This window comes from Salvia splendens, chromosome 4 (genome assembly GCF_004379255.2).
Source record: "Salvia splendens isolate huo1 chromosome 4, SspV2, whole genome shotgun sequence".
Classification (NCBI taxonomy): domain Eukaryota; kingdom Viridiplantae; phylum Streptophyta; class Magnoliopsida; order Lamiales; family Lamiaceae; genus Salvia; species Salvia splendens.
In genome coordinates, this window is record NC_056035.1 from 6,346,290 (window position 1) to 6,365,870 (window position 19,581).

Consider the following 19,581-nt stretch of genomic DNA (forward strand, 5'->3'; position numbering starts at 1 on the left):
ATATATTAAAATAATAGATTAGTTGAGAAATTTCTTTCCTTTTTTCCCCTTTCCTTTTATTTGGGGGTATTTGGAATGTTTACAAAGAGATTTGGGGTGGTTTCGTAAATATTACTGTACGGTATAGGGTAACTGTAACATTGCCTTATTCACTTATGCACATACAGTCATCTTCTCTCTCCCCTTGCAAATCGATCATGGCGCATTCCAACTTTTCCCTCTGCTTCGTCGTTGTCTTCCTGCAAATTTGTGTGATTCTGGTCCAAGGTATAAGAATCGAGAAAATATCAAAATTTTCGGTTAAAAATCGAGCCATTTGATCATATTACGGAATTTGGAAATTTAGTTAATTGTTATATTTACAGTGGCTGGTGGAAGTGGGGAAATCATTTATGAAGACAGCTACACAGTCACCACACTCATCAATGGTGACAAGTCTAACATCAAAGTCAATCCTCAGTCCATCCTGCATCAATCTCCGCCGTCCGATCTCTTCATCATTCTCGACTCCGTTGCCAGCACTTTCTACACCGCATTGCTGCCTACAACCTCAACCTCCAACGGTTAAAAACTTTGATCTTTTTATCTAGTACTCCAACCAAACTGTGTTTTTTTACTGAATTTAGGGTTAGGAACAGTACTACACTACATTTACTGGGAATGAATTGTATCTCAAACTAACAGAACACTGTCCCAAACTCAAATGGCTGTTTCATGACATGGAGGTGGTTTTGAAAGAATTGTGCATCAATGATCCTTTAGTGCAGGACTTTCATTTTTTGTGTCTCTTTAGTGATTTTATTCTAATTAAGTAGTACAAACAAAAACAGTAAAATATTGTTTCACACTTAATTTAAAGAATGAGTGGGAAATGGTTGTATGCTAAAATTTTGTATTTGGTGAGATAGAGTTGGGTTGGAGACTTGGAGGTGGTTTTCAAAGAAATGCATTTATCGTAGAAGGTGCCCCAAATTTGATGGTTTGATTCAATATGCTATTTCAAGAACGTGTTCTATATGTTTTTGTGTTATGGGTAGGTTCGAATCGGAGGACGTGGTGCCGTATTTAGGGGGTCGTAAGTTAATACTTGAAGTCCATGATTCAAATTTTTAATTTACCTTATCTTTTATTGGTGAATACTAATAATGGTGAAGGGAATTTACGATATAATGAACTTTTCTTGGGATCTTTGTCTTGCAGAGACTGTGATGAAGAAGCTGGCAGGAAATGAAGTGTTTGGGTATGTGGATGGTGACTTGGCTTCAGCAAAGTTCAATAAGCCAAAGAGTTTTGCCGTTGATCTCAGTGGGAATTTATATGTCGCTGACCATCGTAACCATGCCATTCGGAAGATCACCAAATCAGGTGGATACATCAAGGACATGTTTAAGCAGACAATAGATTCTTTTGCCTGCTTACAAACATACATCATTGTTTCAGTGTCAAGGAGACCAATGAATCCTGAATCAGTTTAACTGGTTGAAGTAGGCTTGCCATATGCTCTTTTTAAAAACATTTAGTGAAGCACATTCACAAACTTTTACTGATTTAAGGGATACTTTTATGTGATGCATTTATGTTTTTATACTGCAACTGACAGATTTTGCTGATACACCTGTTGTTCCTTCTTATTCTCATACTACAAGAATCATTTGATTCTAAATAATCTTAACACTTCGTATCTGGCCTCTGCTGGAGAACAATAATCGTGTTCTTTACATGTCGTGTTTGATTCCTATCTTATATTGTATATTGCAGGTGTGACCACGATCGCTGGAGGTTATTCACAAAAGGCTGGCCATGCTGATGGACCTGCTCGTGATGCATCATTTTCTGATGATTTTGAGTTGACCTTTGTCGCTGAAATGTGTGCTTTGCTGATATCTGACCATGGCAAGAGATTAGTTCGTCAAATAAGTTTGAGACCAGAAGATTGTAGCAGGCAGTCTGGCTCTGGTGAGAACTGCCGTATTTTTGAGGTTCTTTGTTTAGTTTCATTATTCCTCTCCAGGAGTTTAACTTAGTACTTCCCTACTGCTACACATATGAGGAGTTTTAAGTTCTTTCATGACATGACTGCATATATTACACATTATCATGTTTGTCTTATGGTGCCATTGATTCTTTGCAGTTCTGGGAACCACCTCTGCCTGGCTTCTTGGTTTGGGACTCTGCAGCGTGATCAGCCTTGCTGTTGGCCTTGTCATCCGCCCATATGTTATTCCATATGTAAGTCTGGCCGCTTATACATACAAGTGAGTTGCGTAATAAACACCATTATCTAACTATACTTTGTAGACAGGAAGGCGTCAGACGTCATCAGCTCCCCTGGACACGGACACATTGCCAAATGAGTCTGGAGAGACAAGTACTGATGCTCTGCTCAGACTTGAGAAGCGCAGTTGTTAAATCTACAGTATATTTGCGCGGTCAACAGATCGTTTTGCTCACCCTCTCGCACTTATCCCTCATGTTTAGGTGTACGCCATTAGAGTCTCGTTCTAGTTCTGGAAAAAAAGTGTCTTTGTTGGACATGGATGAAGTATGTAGTAGCAGTAGCAGTAGTAGTAATGCAGTCATCTCACAGCAGGTGGCAGATCAACTGAAAGATCTGCTCACTTTTGACAAAGGGCTTTTGATGGCACCCGTGAATACAGATGAAATGGCAGAGCCAGAAAGCAAGCATGAGCGCCAAACGATTGATGGTATGATTAAGGCAAATCTAGCTAGTTTTGAAGGTGAAGCTCTTAAAGTCGACTCCTTTGACAGCCGGTTGGGATTGGTGAGGCGAAGATGAAGTATATGTCATCCATGCTATGTGTCTTCTTTGTTGTCGTATTAAGCATTGTAAGTATGATATAACCACACAATGCTTGTTTCTATAGCAGCAAATGCTTCAAATGCATTATGGCAGCTCTATGCTTATTTTGGTATCTTCCCTCTCCCTCTCTCTCTTAACATTCCAAGAATATGAATAAAACTGAGATAAATCTAAATTGTGATCTGGCTAACAGATCCCAATAATTTGGCCTTACTTGGTCACGTGAGAACGTGCTCGGACCCTCAAATTGTAGTGACAGTCCACTGATCTAAATTAAACTAATGAAACGTCCAACAGCATGAGATGTTTTTTAACTCAAAGACATTCTTGCAAAAATAATTTTATTAAGATGAATGTCTGTATCTGTCTAGTTTATTGTAGCTCACCACTCAGTATTATATTAATGTGAGTCGATATATATTATTTAGCAACATTGGATCCGCTGACAAGTGACAACCCCAACTACTTCACTCTAAAAAACAGAGCTTAAATTAACTTGATCAACTGAGAAGTCTCTTTGCCTGCATAGTTCAATAAATAAAATAAAGTAGTAGTGTTTAGTTACTGAGGAAAATTTAATTAACTTCCTCCCATTTTCACAGGACCGGTGAAGTTCTGCAACAGAAATAGCCATTGTAAACTTTGCACTACCCTACTTGAATAAACAGATTCCACTCTCAAAGAAGGTGTACTAAAACTGTAATCTTGCATCTAGCTATATTCCAGATTCCACAACCGAATCCCTTTGGCAAGTAGTCTTGATCAAATCAAAGAACAGTAGCTCTGTATGCATAAGTAATCAATGGTCATGATTGTAGCCAGGTCGAGACTGAATGTTTTGACCATCATAGTAAGAAACACCATGGTTTAGGGGCTTGATCACCACAGTTTCTCTCCTTTTGTCTTGCTCTTGTACTGCTCCAAAAAGTATCTCATTAGTTGTCTCAGGGCTTCGCTCGTAGTAGGTCTGAGCAGGTGATGCGTGATACTGATGAAGATGCTGTTGTTTCTTGGTTTGCTGCTGCTTCTGAAGATCGCCATCCCATCCAGAATAGAAGGCACGGCTCTGCCTAAGCTGCTGCATTTTCTCCGAGTCTTTAGTCATGAAGGCATACGTCTTCTTAGGAGTAGGAGCTCTGGTTTCAATGGAGGGAGGCTCGTCTTCATGTGGTATAACGTAGCTCTCCTGCACAGGCCAAGCATTTGAGTACTTGAACTGCTGTTGATACGGATATTGGGCCTGATACCTAGTGTTCGGTTTTTTCTTCTTGAAGATGGGAAACACTGCTCCTAGAATATCAGCAGCAGATTCCCCCGTTTGTGCCACCAGCCTTGCCAAAGATCCCAGAAAGCTTTCTTCTTGCTTTTCCTGCTCATCTTCAGATGGAATCAGTGGTGGCCTCATCATAGATTTTAATGGCTTCGGAAACTCACTTTGGGTAAAACTCTCATTCATGGCATTTTGATCCTTCAAGAGCAAATAACAACATAGTGTTATCAAATATAGATAAGAAGCAGCAGATTCAAAACAAAGATCCATAATCACATTTTTCTTCTTTCTACACATTGCCAACAATCCTCACCACAAGAACAATTATATACTAGTACTACTTTCCGGAGATGAAGTGTGACGCAATAAGTGGATGACGACTCACATTTTCAGAAGACACAATCAAACCAACCCTGCGTTGAAGCAAAGCAAGCCTGTAACCAAAGAAGCCAGCTGCTACAAGCACAGCAATTCCTGCAAAAAAAGAAGAAAAAGGAGTTATAAGAGTTAGTATATACTAGTATTTGTGAACTTAACGTAACTAAGATAATCATATCACAAAATTTACCTAGGGGGAAGCCACTCCCATACTGATAAGCACAATCATCAAAATTGAGTTGAATCTCCCTAATTGCCTTGTTTCCACGATCGATAACAAGGAGGGAGCAGCTGCTTCCAAGATACACCACGTCAAAATCATTTGAAAACTTTGCATCCTCACTTGGTCCATCCACATGTCCACCTCCACGAACCCGTTTGCCCCCAGCAATTGTTGTGACCCCTGAAAAAAATTGATCACGGCAGAATCAAGAATGAGTCATGTTCTATTAGTGATTCAAGTACATACGAAAGGACTTAATAACGCATCGAATCGCCTGTAGTTGATTTCATATGTTAGATGCAATGAGTGTTAAAGTATATCAAATCACCTGCATCACTTATCTTCCGGATCGCCATGTTATCTGTGTCAGCAATGTAGATATTGCCTCTGTCATCAACAGTAAGCCCCTTCGGATGATTCATTCTTGCTTCCCTCAGTTTCCCGTCCACATGTCCGTAGTATCCGTCTCCCGACCCTGAAACCAGCCTCGGCCTACTATCTAAATTCACCAAAAGTACATAAGTTAGTCCTCATATCAACAAGGAAAAGCAGATACCTATAATCAAAACGGCTAACAAGAGGAGCTCCAATAAAGTTGATGTTTATGCAATTGATCAATAACAAACCAAAAACACTCTGAGTTTGTTTGTTCTCTTCCCGAATCAAATAAACGGAACTCACACAATGACAAGGATGAGCCAATCTTGTAGAGATTACTGTTAGCGGAATCCAAAATGAGAAGGTCGCCATCTGGCAAGACCTCGACGGAGTAGGGCTCAATTCCGAGCTTGCTGCCTTCAAACAAGGTCTCCACATTGTAACCGCCCTCGAACTTCATCATCGGACGCCCAGAAATGGCTGCAGATAACGTACCATCAGATATTTTTCAAAAGGAAGGGAAAAGGAAAAGGAATGGAATCAAAATCCAATCGTCACCAGTTTTAGTAGTGGCCTTGAGCGACAGAGTCCATTTCATCAGCATCGAGAATGCGTTTGAGAAAGCCCCATTAACAATCCCTGTACCCAAAAAAATCAAAGAATTTCAGCACAGATCAAATGAGAGAGAAAATTCTAAACCTCGCACGCACGCACAATGCGTGCACTTACTGGAGGGTGAGGAAGGAGCAGAAACGCAGCACACGCCACCAAAGAGGAGAGCGAGAGTGAAAAGCAGCACAACAGCATTTTTCCCCATTTTCAACGCCATTTTTAGCAAAATGCGATGCAACCAGTTAAGAAGCTCGGCATTTGCTGGAAATCAAACCCTAGCAGAGAAAAGGGAGTGGGGTGAAAGGTTTCTTTGTGGGTTTTGAGATTCTTGACGGAAAAGGGGAAGGTGGAGGCAAAAAAAAGTATGGACTTTGTGAGGGGCGAGTGCGTGACGAGGAGAGAGAATGGTATGAAAAGAGACGAGAGAGCGAGACGGTTGTGTGGACCACTGTGTGTTGCTTACTGATTTTGTTTAATTTTCAATCAATTAATAAAAACATAATTTAACACCAAATGTTTCCTTATTTGTTAGTCAAAGTAGATTCTCATCTACATTTTTTCCAACACAATTTAACATAAATTCTGTTTTCCAATCATATTGGATTGGAGTGCTTTAGATATAAACTTTTTAAAACATTCTTTCCAGGCAGTAATGAAATAGTAGGAAAGTAAATTAAGTTCATCATACTATCATATAACGTTTGAAAACTAAAAAATGGAGTACTTATATGTTATCTACAATTTTGATAATTCAAAACAAGAATGTGCAATAAATATTTGTAATATACATTGTCAAAATTCATTAATCGCTTTCATTTTAAGCAACAAGAAAATGTCAACAATTATGTTGTGGGACACTAAATCCCATGGCCTATTAATATTATGAGGAATTTACCTTTAATCAATTAATATATTTTTAAATAATGATATTCAATATTCACCATCAATTGTTGGGAATGGACTTATTTCAGGGCCCCAGGTAAGTTTGCAAAAAGGCAAGTAGGTCCACAATAGATTGGCCCATTAACTTTATTCTCTCACACACACATCAATAGCCGACGGTATTAGAGGCTAGTGGGCTTTTTAGCCTTTATGCATTTATGAAAATTATGGTTTGCAAAATCTAATTTGGCTACCTGAAAAAAGATTTACTACTATTATACAACTACAAGGGAAATGCAAATATAATTATCTATTTAAGACCAACAATTAAAAGTTATCAAGAAACATTGGATGTTAATCTTTAAAATTATTATATGATCTAACCACATGTAGTGCAAATCATAGTATGACATTATAAGGAAGTATTGTTTACTTTCACGAAAATTTGTTATTTTTTTTTCATTTTTATTCATCTACCAAAATTAATTCGTATCTATTTATAAAAAAAAATTATCGCAATTTATTATCAACATACATGCATATTTACAAGTTATGCATATACAACACATCACTTCAACCAATTTTCTCTCTTTTTATCACATTCTTGAATCATTATTTTCTCTCTTATAATTTATTAATTGTGCATCAAAAAATATATCGTCAAAATATCTACTAATATAAATATTTTCGCAAAATAAAATATAATATAATGAAAATGTATAATTTAAGTGGCAATAGATGCCACTGACACACTAATGAAGTTTTAAGTTTTGGGTGTGTGCTTGAGAACGACGTTTAATTAATGTGTCTTTTTTATTTCTGATCTTGTGTATGTCAACAAGTCAATCATTTTTTGTAGAAAAAGATCTAGTATAGATAATTGAATTTTGTATATTTTGGTGTTATTTATCAAATACCATGAATAAAATATCCACTATATAGCTAGGTGTAATCACATGCAAGCCAACTTTATATGCATCTCATCTTATTGTCACGAAAACTAACATGATAAGATTTATAAAGTGTAGCATAAAATATGCCCACTATTACTCATCCATCTTGATAAACACGATAACGATGTAGACAATTCATTACACTTTTCCCGATGGCTAAAACATAAACAAAAAGGCAATGAGCCATGATTTAAATCACCTAAATAACCAAATGAACAATATGATAACTAAATAATTGAAAATTCCAGATGCAAAAACTTCAAACATAAATAGAACGCAGAAAAAGATATAAGCTGAAATCGTGATGAAATTAGGATTACATGTGAAGGAGCAATTTCAACTATATACAAAATAATGGTGGCATCTAAGCAATGAAGAGCAACCATTATCAACATCTGCATAACTACAATATGCTCTTCTACACTATCAAGTATTTCACAACATCCCACGAGAAGATTTTACCTCAACGTTTCCACACCCTATTCAAAGTTAGAACCCGTGTCAATTTTTCTTTTTTTTTCCTTTTTTTTAACCTGGTCAGAACTCAGAAGTCCAAAAGCAAAAATATACAAAACCTACCTTCGACTTCGGTCAGAAAACTCTATCGAATGCGACCTTGAATTGGGCACTACGCCGAGGATTCGGGTTAGAAGCTCTGGCAAGACCTCGAAGCATCCTCACAACATCTACAGTGTCATCAAGATAGTACTTAGCCTTGCTCGGCTTTTGCCCAACAGTGCAAGCGAATATCGCTGGAACTGCAGTGGAGGATGAATTAGAGACGGTGTTTGATATGCTCTCAAACATATCTTCATCTGATCTATCATCCCCTATACACATGACAAAATCTGGTGCCTCGCCATCAGCGGCCAACATTGAGAGCACCTTCTCAGCAACCAAACCTTTGGTCACTCCCTACAGATGAGAGATACATCAATATGATAACTCATATCCATAAAGTCAGAGAGTTGAAGTATTTGTGTGTGTGAGAGAGACATACTTGCGGCTTAACTTCAACTATATGCAGACCCCTTTGGACAACAGCAGGTTCATTTGCAAGAACATTTTCCAAATGATCTAGAAGTTCCATGGCCTGGCAGGAACCGAAGTCAGGGTCAGCATCACTGTGATGCCAGACCAATGCACTCTCTTTAACTTCCATAGAAGATCCATCAGTTGCCTCCATGTAATGTTTCATAATGGGTTCGACAATTCCTTTCCAATCAAGATCCGCAGCTAATGACTCCCACTCCGAGGTTTTGTTCCACCTGACAAACAAAGGAAATAATCATGTTGAGTTGCATCAAAGGCACACCAACATTCAGTAAAACAGAAGTACAAGAACAAGATTATGTTCAATACCTTAGAAAGTACCCATGTTCAGCAGCCAGTCCCAAATTTTCACACGGAGCAAGCCACTCACTTAGTGGATCCCTTCCTCTACCACTAACTATGAACACCGTGTTATTAGAATCATTGCTCAAAGCATTGAGCATATTCACCACTTCAGGACTTGGGAGTTTAACCATGGAGGATTGAGATACAACAGTACCATCATAGTCTAGAAATATAGCCCTTCTGAGAGTCCTTTTATAGGATGAAACAATGTGATCAACTGACAACTTCCTAAAACTTGGAGAAAGTGACACAACCCTGAAACCCAAGCCCAAGCCGATGCCCCAACAGCGCTTGTCATAGTGATCCTTGCAAGCTCTCTCCAAGTCCTGCATGAAGCTGCGAGCCCAATAAGCGATATCATGAGAGCTAACATATCGATAGTGTTTCTCGTGCCGCAATTGCTTTTCTGCATCAGCCATGGTGATCGCCATGTTCATGGCCTCAGCAACAGCATCAATATCCCATGGATTAACCCTAATAGCTCCACTTAAAGAGGGCGAACAACCAATGAACTCCGACACGACAAGTGTGCTTGTCCGGGGAGATTCTGGTTTTGTACCAGTAACTTGATCCATTATAGAAGATCCCTGCCGGCAAACGATATATTTATATGGGACCAAGTTCATCCCATCCCTCACTGCATTAACTATGCAACATTCGGCTACAGCATAGTAGGCGGTCTTCTCATACCGAGGAGCATGACGATCAATCAAAATAACAGGTACATAGTCCGAACAACCATACAGCTCATTAATTCTTTTAGCAGCATTGTATGTTTCCTTTTTTACTTCCTGGACATCTTTTCCAGAGCTCCTTGCAGGATTAACTATCTGAACCAACACAAGTTTACCTTGCAATTCTCGATGCTGCAGCAAGAGCTGTTCAAAAGCTAGTAACTTTAGACTGATTCCTTTGAATATATCCATGTCATCAACTCCAAGAATCACTTTCTTTCCATTGAACTGTTCTTGCAATTCTTTGACTTTATTGCACGTAGAACGCAGATTCAATACAGATTCCAGTCTCCCCATGTGAATACCTACTGGGAGGATTTTGATGTAGACTGTTCGACCAAAGTAATCCAGTCCAATGTGCCCCCTTTTGGATTCATAGTCGAGGCCTAGCATTCTACCACAACAAGACAGGAAATGACGAGCATAGTCAAATGTGTGGAAACCTATTAAATCAGCATTTAGTAGTCCTTTCAGAATTTCATCTCTAACAGGCAATGTTCTGTAAATCTCTGATGAAGGAAATGGGCTGTGAAGAAAAAAGCCAAGCTTGACACGGTTATAGCGCTTCCTTAAAAAAGTAGGCAGCACCATGAGATGGTAATCATGAATCCAAATGAAATCATCCTCTGGATTGGCTATTTCCATGACCTTATCAGCGAATTTCTTATTTGCAGACACATAGGCCTGCCACAGTTGTCTATCAAATCGATCTCCATGATCTGGGCACATAGGCAGCATGTAATGAAAAAGAGGCCAGAGTTGTTGCTTACAAAAACCGTAATAAAATTTTTTCTGGATATCAGGAGGAAGAAAAGTGGGTACACAATTGAATTCATCTAGAAGACTCTGTGCAATTTCCTCCTGTTCATTGGCCTCTATTTCGATCTTTAGAGATCCCACATATATAACTTCAGTCTCAGGCGAAAACCCATCCTTTATTTGTAAATATATTGAATCTTCATCCCAACTAAATCGCCATTTATCAGTCCCATTACCTTTTTGAGCTATCAACGGCAACATGTTTGTCACGATAATTTTCCTCTCACGGGAAACAGCTGACGCGCTATCCGATTCTACATCACTGTTCCCATTTCCATCACCTATAATTCCAGGAATAGTCATCACCCTTGGAAGGCTTCTGGGAGTTGGAGGAACTTCCTCCAATTCTCCAGAAGCCAAGTCAAAAAAATTTCCACATGATCTTGAGGCCATGTAACTTCCAGAGAAAAGTCCCCACGAACTTGTTCCTCAGAAACTGCAATTATAGAAGTCAATGAAAAGGCTGCCATAACTTTTTCTATCAACAAGTCTACATTACATAACAGAACATTTTAGATACTAAATGTAAGCAGTACAATTCTGCACTTTGGTTAACATAAGTTCCTCAGCACTCACTTTGTAAGACAAAACTTGAACTTAACAAAGTAATGGGAATAAAAAGAGAAAAGGGGGAATTAAAATGCTCCATTTCTCCACAAATTAAATAGATACTCTAGTCTGCAAGCATCACATCAACCCAGTTGATCGAATAAAAATGACAAATCTAGAACGAAAAAGTAATGAACTAATACATTCAACTAAGTTTACACTCTCCACTTAACACACTAAATCACACCTCCTAAAATCTCTTACAACCCAAAAAAGTGGGACATCTTAGTTGGAATGGAGGGGAATAATAAACAAGAAAGACATAGATTTACAGATCATGCACAACAAAATTGATATCTAACAGAATTTTATAGCTAGACTATAATACACGATGCACTAATACTAGTTGCGGACTTGCGGTCTTACGGACGTCTGAACAGCAGAAGGCCAATACATAGATTTTTAGTTGCAGATCAAAATTCGAGCCAAACAGCAGTCACATTGCAATATCTTCATAAAAACGCAAGCAACAAGTCGCAAGAGCCATCACTGTGCAGTTATACCTATACTAATACTAATACATAATTGGGGCAAATATTTAAACTTTTGAAACATGATTTATTCAAAGGATGTTGCAACTTGTACGGATATATCCACCCAAGTTTCCCAAGAAGAGCATTTAGAGAAAGATGGAGAAATATAAGAACATATCTAATGCAAATATGCTTGTATAAAATGAATGACTGCTAAATTCATAGTTAATCAATAAAAAATGATTGAATGTGTCTCGTGCGATAAACATGTTCTAGAAACCACTGGCTTATATTTGTACAAGGTACTCAATACTCAAAGCATTGACTTCTAAAAAATCCACAGACACCAAAGAAATAAAAGAAATAAAAACAAATTTATTCACCTTAGCCTGAAAAAAGGAGATTTCTTCCCAAAGCACGATACTCGGAATTCAACTCCTGTAGGCAGGAAAATGAAGTTGAAACGACATCACAATAAAATAATATAAAAGTTGGTTGAACGCTACACGATTAAGAAACGCAGATCAAATAGCAAAAAAACACACCAAACTCGAAATTTTTTATTTTCATGTAGTAACTTCAAAATATAAAAATCAGAAGAAGAAGAAGAAGAAGAAATCTCGACATATTCCACAATTTGTAACTAATACACAGAAATCCAAGAGTCAAAAGAATAAGAAAAAACAAAAAAAATAAAGAAGACGCGGAATCGCCCACCTTCGATCACAACAGTAAGCCGTCGACGCTAGCGCCGATGAACCTTCCGGAATTTGTCTGTGGTTGAATAGAGGAGAAGAGAATTGAAGAATCACCGAACAAATTAGATAGAAAGAACAAATTGAAGAAATTAGTATTCGGGCAGATGGATATAGTTTTTAGAGAGAGCGTGGGTGTGAATTTAGAGATAGAGAGAGAAAGAAAGATAGAGATAAGGATTAAGTTTTAGAGAGATAAAGTAATAAATGCGGCGAGATGGATAAATGAAACAACTGGCAGAAATGTCGAAAAAAGAAAATTAGAAATGAAGTGGAAAATGCGGCAAGAACAAATGGATAAAGACGAGTAGAACTACTATAGTCCGGATGTGTGATCCAAAACCTAGGCTACTTCTCAGCCCACTATTTCTCTATTTCCGCATTTACCCCTACTTCGTCCTTATATTTACCACAATTATGTTATTCATATTTCTCATTTAAAACTTAGTGGAGTAGTATAACTTATAAGAATTACTCCGGTAGTTCAATAAGGCCATCCACAATAGGAATAGCCCAGCAATAGCTCAGTCATAGTCTAGCCACAAACTTCTCTTGCCACATCATCAACACTAAAAATCCTCATGTCACATCATCAAAACAAGCAAATAGTCCAGTCATAGCCTAGCCACCTCACTCAAAATTATATAAAACAAATAATTAACAATCACACAAAATACGGAATTAAATTTACGACACATATACGGGAAAATTCAATAATAATATTAAAATTTTAAAAAGTACATTAATTAAAAAAACACACTTCATTAAAATTAAAATAACATTACAACATCCCCATTAATGAGTTTGTCCCACATCGAAAGTGGAACATAAAACATTCACGGATGTCTCTATAAAACAGAAACAACCAAGAATGAGTTTCATAAAAAAAACATTAAATAAAAAAATTTAAAAAATCCGTTGGGCGATGCGCTCGGCGATCCGGAGCCTGTAATGGCGCCGAGCGGATCGCCCAGCGCCCACACATCGACTAGCGCTAGGCGATTTTTTTTCCGAAAACCGGCTCGGCGGTTACAATGGTTCGCCTAGCGGACCGCCTAGCGCCGGGGCTCGGCTAGGCGGTGCGCTAGGCGCCATTGTGGATGCTCTAAGATCAAGTTTAATTGGAGACTGAGTTTTAAATATATTTAAATGTGAATAGAAATAGTTAGAATATGGGTCCTAAATTTGAAATTTTGGAATTCATTTTTCTCATTTAAAACTTATAACTTATAAATACTAAAATTTTGGAATTTAAATACTTTATAAGTAATTTTACAATTTTTGGATCAGATTTCATAGCTCGAGTTTCAGCTTATCGGGCAATTCAAATTAAATCACATTCATTTTTTTAACTATGCCAAAAAGTAAATAGAAAAAGTAAAATGTAACAAGGTATGAGAGCGAATAAAAAATCGTATTACTTTTGCACAAGTTTTTATAAGGAATACACATCACTTTAGGCGCAAAGAGTATTTGCAAACGCAAGAACTATTTGCTAATACACAACTAATTTCCTAGAACGAGTGTTGTAAGCCGGAAAAAATATAGTAGGAGTAGTATTAAGAGTCTGTAAAATTCTAGTCGTGCTGAAATATTGAATAAGAATAAAATTGTTTGTTTAATTACAATTGCAAGGAATACAATAGAGAATAGAATACTGTCATTTTCAAATAGATAAAGACGATCAAAATTATTTGTTGTTTAAGTTTGTTTTATCTTATGGCGATAAGAGAAATCCTAATTAACAGATCTTAATTTTTAAAAAAACGCTGAATGCAAAGAATTTCATTTTGCCCATTGTTTATCGAAGAAGGCGTACAACTTGTAGCATTTTTATTGGATATTCTAAGTCAAATGTAGATATGCAAATCACTAGTGCTTCCAAATTGTTATTTAATTTGGTAAAAGATTAAGACAAATAGTTCCCTAAAGAAAAAAGTAAGTCACCACCACCTGTAGCCTGCATTTTTTGACTAAATCACGAGTGAGATCTAATATATACACGTATACTATATTTTATATATATAGGGGTTCGTTACAAAAATAATCAAAGAGACATTCTAAAATTTGTTTTTGGTGAAGTGGAATGTGAAATATTTTTTATACTAACTGACTTAATCTTGAATCCATTGAAATCGCAAGAGATGTTACATTTAATCATTAAACCTAAACTTATGTACAGATCAAGCAATGCTGTATTCATATATATTTTTAATTTTTAACAGGACATAGTAATGTTATTGCTAATTAAATATGACTTTTGGTCCTACATAAGTCCATCTTTCATCTGTTTCACAGTTGTTGATAGTAAATTACTATCCAACATTAATTAAACCTAGTCTAACTTATTCAGTCAATCACACGGCAACCTAATACTAGTAGTATATTGATTAGATAAAAATTATAGTCATATATTAATAATATTAGGATTGTTGCAATTCTCCGAAGGTTGTGATGAAAAGGAGGTCTAAATCTAATTTTGTTGCCTTCAATTAATGCACTTTATCCACTTATCTATTTCTCATTCATCTACTGCAATTATTGCATCTTACTACCACTCTTTATTTTCAACCTATATTAATATACATAGAAACATATACACACGTGCAAAATTATACTACTATCAACAACAATGATATAAATATGGATCTGCCTGCCTTTCATCTGCTTCACTCTGTTGATACATGTAATTATAAGCGTTATTCTACATTAAAATTTTATACTGTATTTGTAAATTTGGGATGTCAAATTAATACTCCATGAACGTGACAACACCACAAGAAGGACAAAGAGTTAAAAAAAATTGTTTCTTTATGATTGAGCTTATTTATTTACGAAGAAATATTTAGCAAAATTGAGTTGTACTAGACATCTCACATCTGCAATATCTGATACCACCATAGAGTTTGTCTTCTCTATGCTAAACATAACCTCATCGTGCAATCAAATTCAGTTTATTTGTGTTGAGTTTCAATATGTCTCTACCAATTTACAATTCATCCTACCAATGTGTTCAAGGTGTAGTTTGACAAATTTGTTGTAGATCTAATTTCTCCAATCTGTTTCTTTGGATTAGTTTTTAGTCGTAACGTCAAATTGTCAATTGATGTAGGTCTTGTTAGATGGTTTCAGATTATAGCTTAAAAGGAAAAAATTATGGTCGATTAATAATTTTACACTACAAAAAAACTGTATCTTTTAAGGACACAAAAAATTGAGATGCAATTACTAGTGTTTGAAATTTTTAAAAAATAATCACAATTCAAGATGCAAAAGAAAACGTTCTTGATGACAAAATATCTTAATTTATTACTTTTTTTGGGCACTTTTATTTGTGTCATCCAATTTTAATTGGGACATTAATAATAAAGACACTTTATGAAACGTTTGGTGGTATAATTGGAACATAAATTAGTGTTCTTAATAGCATTAAAAATGTCCTTAGCCGTTCTTTTTATTGTAGTGTTAATTAAAACCAAGTTTTATTATCGTTTTCTTCTCGCGATGTCTTGTCTCATTTAGTTAAAGTAATCACACATTTTCGAACTATAGAGTTGCGAGTAGATACAGACATAATCCCCACGCTCTAACTATCATAGTATTAAAATTATTATGAAGTGGAAAGAGATTAAAAAGTATAATGACAAGTATTCATATACGCTTCTGTTCCAACTAAGATAATTTTCTTTTCAGATGATACAAGATTTTATGCGTATTATTTAACCTTTCACATTGTGAAAGAGTAAATTAGAGAAGATAGTATTTTGATTTTTAACAATAGATCAACTTCTGCTCGAACAAAAAGAATGTGTCGTATTCATTATTTTGTACTATTCAAAATACAAATATTTATTTTATGGAAAAGTCAATATTCTATTATCATATGTGTGTATGAGGGCGGGGCCACTCCGATTACTTATTATCATAAGTATTTTACTCTTATATACTCGGATTAATCAATTACTAATTCACTCTCTAATTGCTAACTACAATTAATTTAAGACCATATGATTTTAGAAATCTAGTGCTCTAAAATTTACCACGTGTAATTTTCATTTTTATTAATTAAATCTAAAAAGATAAAAAACTACCAAATTAAGGTTTTGAATGAAAATGTTAATATAGTGTTTTGAAAATATCAACACAATGCTTTGAGAATGTCAACGCATTGCTTATGTCAACACATTGCTTTAAAAATGACATTCTACATGTATTATATTGACATATTTTATATACAATTTTGACTTTTGTTACTGTACGAAAAAATTAAAAATTTTCGATTTTTTTTCAAATTTTGACATCGGAACATATGCAAGTGAGATCTCGTTAGAATTCTTATGAAATTATCTTTAATTCGATATATGTTGTGCGAAAAAATAATTTAAATCGCAAAAGTTATATGTGTTTTAAAGTTATGTGATATTTTTCAAATGTTAATTACAACTAGTTTGTTATAAATTGACCTTAATACCCTTATTGACATTTTTTTATCATATTAACATTTTGGGTTGACGATCTAAGCCATTGATTTAAATATTTAAGGACTTTAATTTAATTATAGTTAGTAATTAAGTATTGAGTTAGGCAACATAACACTCTTTTTACACTCTTTTTATTTATTCATATTTTTAAATTATTTATTCCAGGGGAAGAAGTGGAATGAGCATAAACAGCACGCCGGGGCCCACTTCCGAGCTTGAATGTTTAAAATCGGATAAGATTTATCGGACACATCACCAGCATCTCCAAACGTTTTATGATACGTCATTTTTATATGCTTGTGTCTAGGCATGCACAAACCGACCCGGCCCGACGGTTAACCGGCGGTTCGGAACCGCCGGTTCATGAACCGGAACCGGGCCCGGAACCGGGCCCGGAACCGGCAGAAGGGTCGCAGGGTCGGAAGGGCCGGTTCAGGTTCGACAATATATTGAACCTGAACCGGCGGTTCAAAACCAGCGGTTCGGCGGTTCGAACCGCCGGTTCAAAGGGTCGAACAGCATAGGGTTCGTAGGGGTTCGTAGGGGTTCAAAGTAGGGATTGGTATGAACCGGCGGTTCGCCGGTTTTGGGCGAAAACCGCCGGTTTTGGACGAAAACCGCCGGTTCCGGAAGCATTTCAGGCGTAGGGGCTAGGTGAGGTCAGAAACCGGCGGTTTGTGTCGGAAAACCGTGGACCAACCCGCCGGTTTTGTGGAAAAACCGCCGGTTTTGTGGTTGAACCGCCGGTTCAGGCGGTAAACCGACGGTTCGGCCGAAATTTTGAAATTTGAATTTTTTTTTTATTTCTTCCAATTTTACTCCTATAAATACCTCACTTCTCCTCCATATTTCCTTACCCCATTCTTGTGTTAACAAGGATTTCATTCTCAATCTCCATTTCTCTATTCTCTCTAATTGCGCAAGTTTAATTCTACACTTTCTGCTCACTACTATATTTGTTGTGCTCATAATTTACCACTTCTTTTATACTTTATACATATTTCATTCCAAGTCAATATTACTTTTCATTTATCAATATATTCAATATGTCTTCTTCTCGTGGTGGATCGGGACGTGGTGATCGGGGCAAGGGAATAGCCCAAGATCAAAGCACTACGCGTCCCTCAAAATCTCGACGACCTAGTCGTCGAGATGTTATGGAAGAGGTTTCCCGATTGGCAGCCGAGCGCATGCAAGTAAGTAATGAAAAATTTATTTTCCAATTCACATGCACAAAATTTCATTAATTTTTTTTTTGCGTTCATACTTTTAACTTCTACTTACATAATATTTGTAGATGGAAGAAGATCATAGGACCGCCATGCTACTTGCTGAAATGCAACAAGGTGGGGGTAGGGGAGGTCGTTCCCAACAAGATGAGGAGTTCGACGTTACTATATCGTCGGACTCGGACAACAACGAGGATAGATCGCATTCTCGTATTCCTTCTAGCACCGGCGGAAATGAGGAGATGTCTCCCCCTGCACCCACTAACACGGCAAAAGCTTTGAAATCGGACATTTTTATCAAACACTACAAGAAGGTGGCGGTGGTGATTCCAAGTTCTCACGATCCGAACTCCCAAGAAGAGACTTCGGACTTTCATGTTTACTGCAACTATTGCGATAAAGTGTACAAATGGTCCGCCGGTGGTGGATATGGCACCCTCCGTCGCCATTTAGTGGCAAAGCATCCGGTAGAATGCGGCACTGCCTCTACCCAAAGCCAACTAAACTTCCAACCCGCCGGCTCGGGTTCGTCAGGTGCGCCTCTATTTAAATATGATAAAAAGAATTTTGATGATACAATGACTAGATGGGCGGCTATGAAGCATATGCCCTTTAATGTTTTTGATGACAAAAGTTTTGAGGTTACTATGCAAAGTGGGTTGAATGTAGCAATCAAAAGAATAGGTCGAATGACCGTGCAACGATCTACCGTTCGGCAGTGCTTGGAGAAAAAGGTAGAATTATCACGTTATTTAGTTAACATGGGCCACAGGGTGAACATTTGCTCAGATGTTTGGACGGATTGTTTTAACCGTCATTCATACATGGGTATTACGGTTCACTTTGTGGACAACAGTTGGACTTTGAACAAGCGTTTAATTGGTTTTAGAGAATTTGAAAGTCCACACACTGCACCCGAAATTGCTTCTTTGATTATACAAGTGTTGAATGAGTTTCAGTTATGCAACAAGATATTTTCTATTGGTTTTGATAATGCAACTGCCAACACCGCAAGTATTGCCGATTTGATTGCGGCTTGTACACTGGTAATTGGAGGTAAGTATTTTCATCAAAGATGCATTTTCCATATTTTAAATTTATGTGTACAGGATGCGCTTGAATTATGGCAAAAGCATGTCTCTCCTATTAGAAATGCAGTTAGATTAATCCATCAAAAGCCAGCTATTGGCAAAGCATGGAAGAAATATTGCCATCAAAAGAATGTCAGGTACACGAATTTTACTATGGATGTGTCTCATAGATGGAATTCGACATATGATTGTCTGAATTCTACCTTGACACATAAAGATGCTTTATGTGATTTTTATAGAACTAACCCCTACCGTGATTTATATCTTTCGCATAGTTGTTGGGATAACAGTTTGGCTTTATTTAAATTGTTCAAATATTTCAAAAATGCTACTGTTGAATTGTCGGGTGTTTATTATTGCACTGTTGTTCGTGTTTTGGAGCATTGCATGTACATATCCCTTGGTTTTAAAACTGCAATGAAAAATGCTTCCTCTTCTCCCGAGTTAATGTGCGTTTTGTATTATATGATTGAAA

General features: G+C 36.8%; 3 protein-coding genes across 5 annotated transcripts; 1 reads left to right on the forward strand and 2 right to left on the reverse strand.

Annotated features, from left to right (window-relative positions):
• Positions 1-133: 133 nt before the first annotated feature.
• Positions 134-2,933, forward strand: LOC121798185. Of its 2 annotated transcripts, none has more exons than XM_042197062.1 (6): positions 134-267; positions 366-563; positions 1,201-1,365; positions 1,759-1,956; positions 2,132-2,229; positions 2,303-2,933. In XM_042197062.1, exons 1-6 carry the CDS (start codon positions 156-158, stop codon positions 2,795-2,797), a joined length of 1,266 nt encoding a protein of 421 aa, XP_042052996.1. In that variant the 5' UTR covers positions 134-155; the 3' UTR covers positions 2,798-2,933. The 2 variants fall into 2 exon arrangements, with proteins under 2 accessions (XP_042052996.1, XP_042052997.1); XM_042197063.1 differs by having other exon boundaries at positions 2,299-2,541.
• Positions 2,934-3,312: 379 nt separating this feature from the next.
• On the reverse strand, positions 3,313-6,127 carry LOC121798188. The gene is made up of 7 exons (XM_042197066.1): positions 5,800-6,127; positions 5,629-5,709; positions 5,374-5,550; positions 5,021-5,191; positions 4,660-4,872; positions 4,477-4,565; positions 3,313-4,289 (listed from the first exon to the last, which is right to left on the reverse strand). Exons 1-7 carry the CDS (start codon positions 5,897-5,899, stop codon positions 3,621-3,623), a joined length of 1,500 nt encoding a protein of 499 aa, XP_042053000.1. The 5' UTR covers positions 5,900-6,127; the 3' UTR covers positions 3,313-3,620.
• A 1,679-nt stretch (positions 6,128-7,806) lies between these two features.
• On the reverse strand, positions 7,807-12,507 carry LOC121798186 (probable alpha,alpha-trehalose-phosphate synthase [UDP-forming] 8). Of its 2 annotated transcripts, XM_042197065.1 has the most exons (6): positions 12,268-12,507; positions 11,934-11,988; positions 8,880-10,904; positions 8,518-8,785; positions 8,097-8,432; positions 7,807-7,996 (listed from the first exon to the last, which is right to left on the reverse strand). In XM_042197065.1, exons 3-5 carry the CDS (start codon positions 10,859-10,861, stop codon positions 8,109-8,111), a joined length of 2,574 nt encoding a protein of 857 aa, XP_042052999.1. In that variant the 5' UTR covers positions 10,862-10,904; positions 11,934-11,988; positions 12,268-12,507; the 3' UTR covers positions 7,807-7,996; positions 8,097-8,108. The 2 variants fall into 2 exon arrangements, with proteins under 2 accessions (XP_042052999.1, XP_042052998.1); XM_042197064.1 differs by having other exon boundaries at positions 7,807-8,432.
• Positions 12,508-19,581: the final 7,074 nt, after the last annotated feature.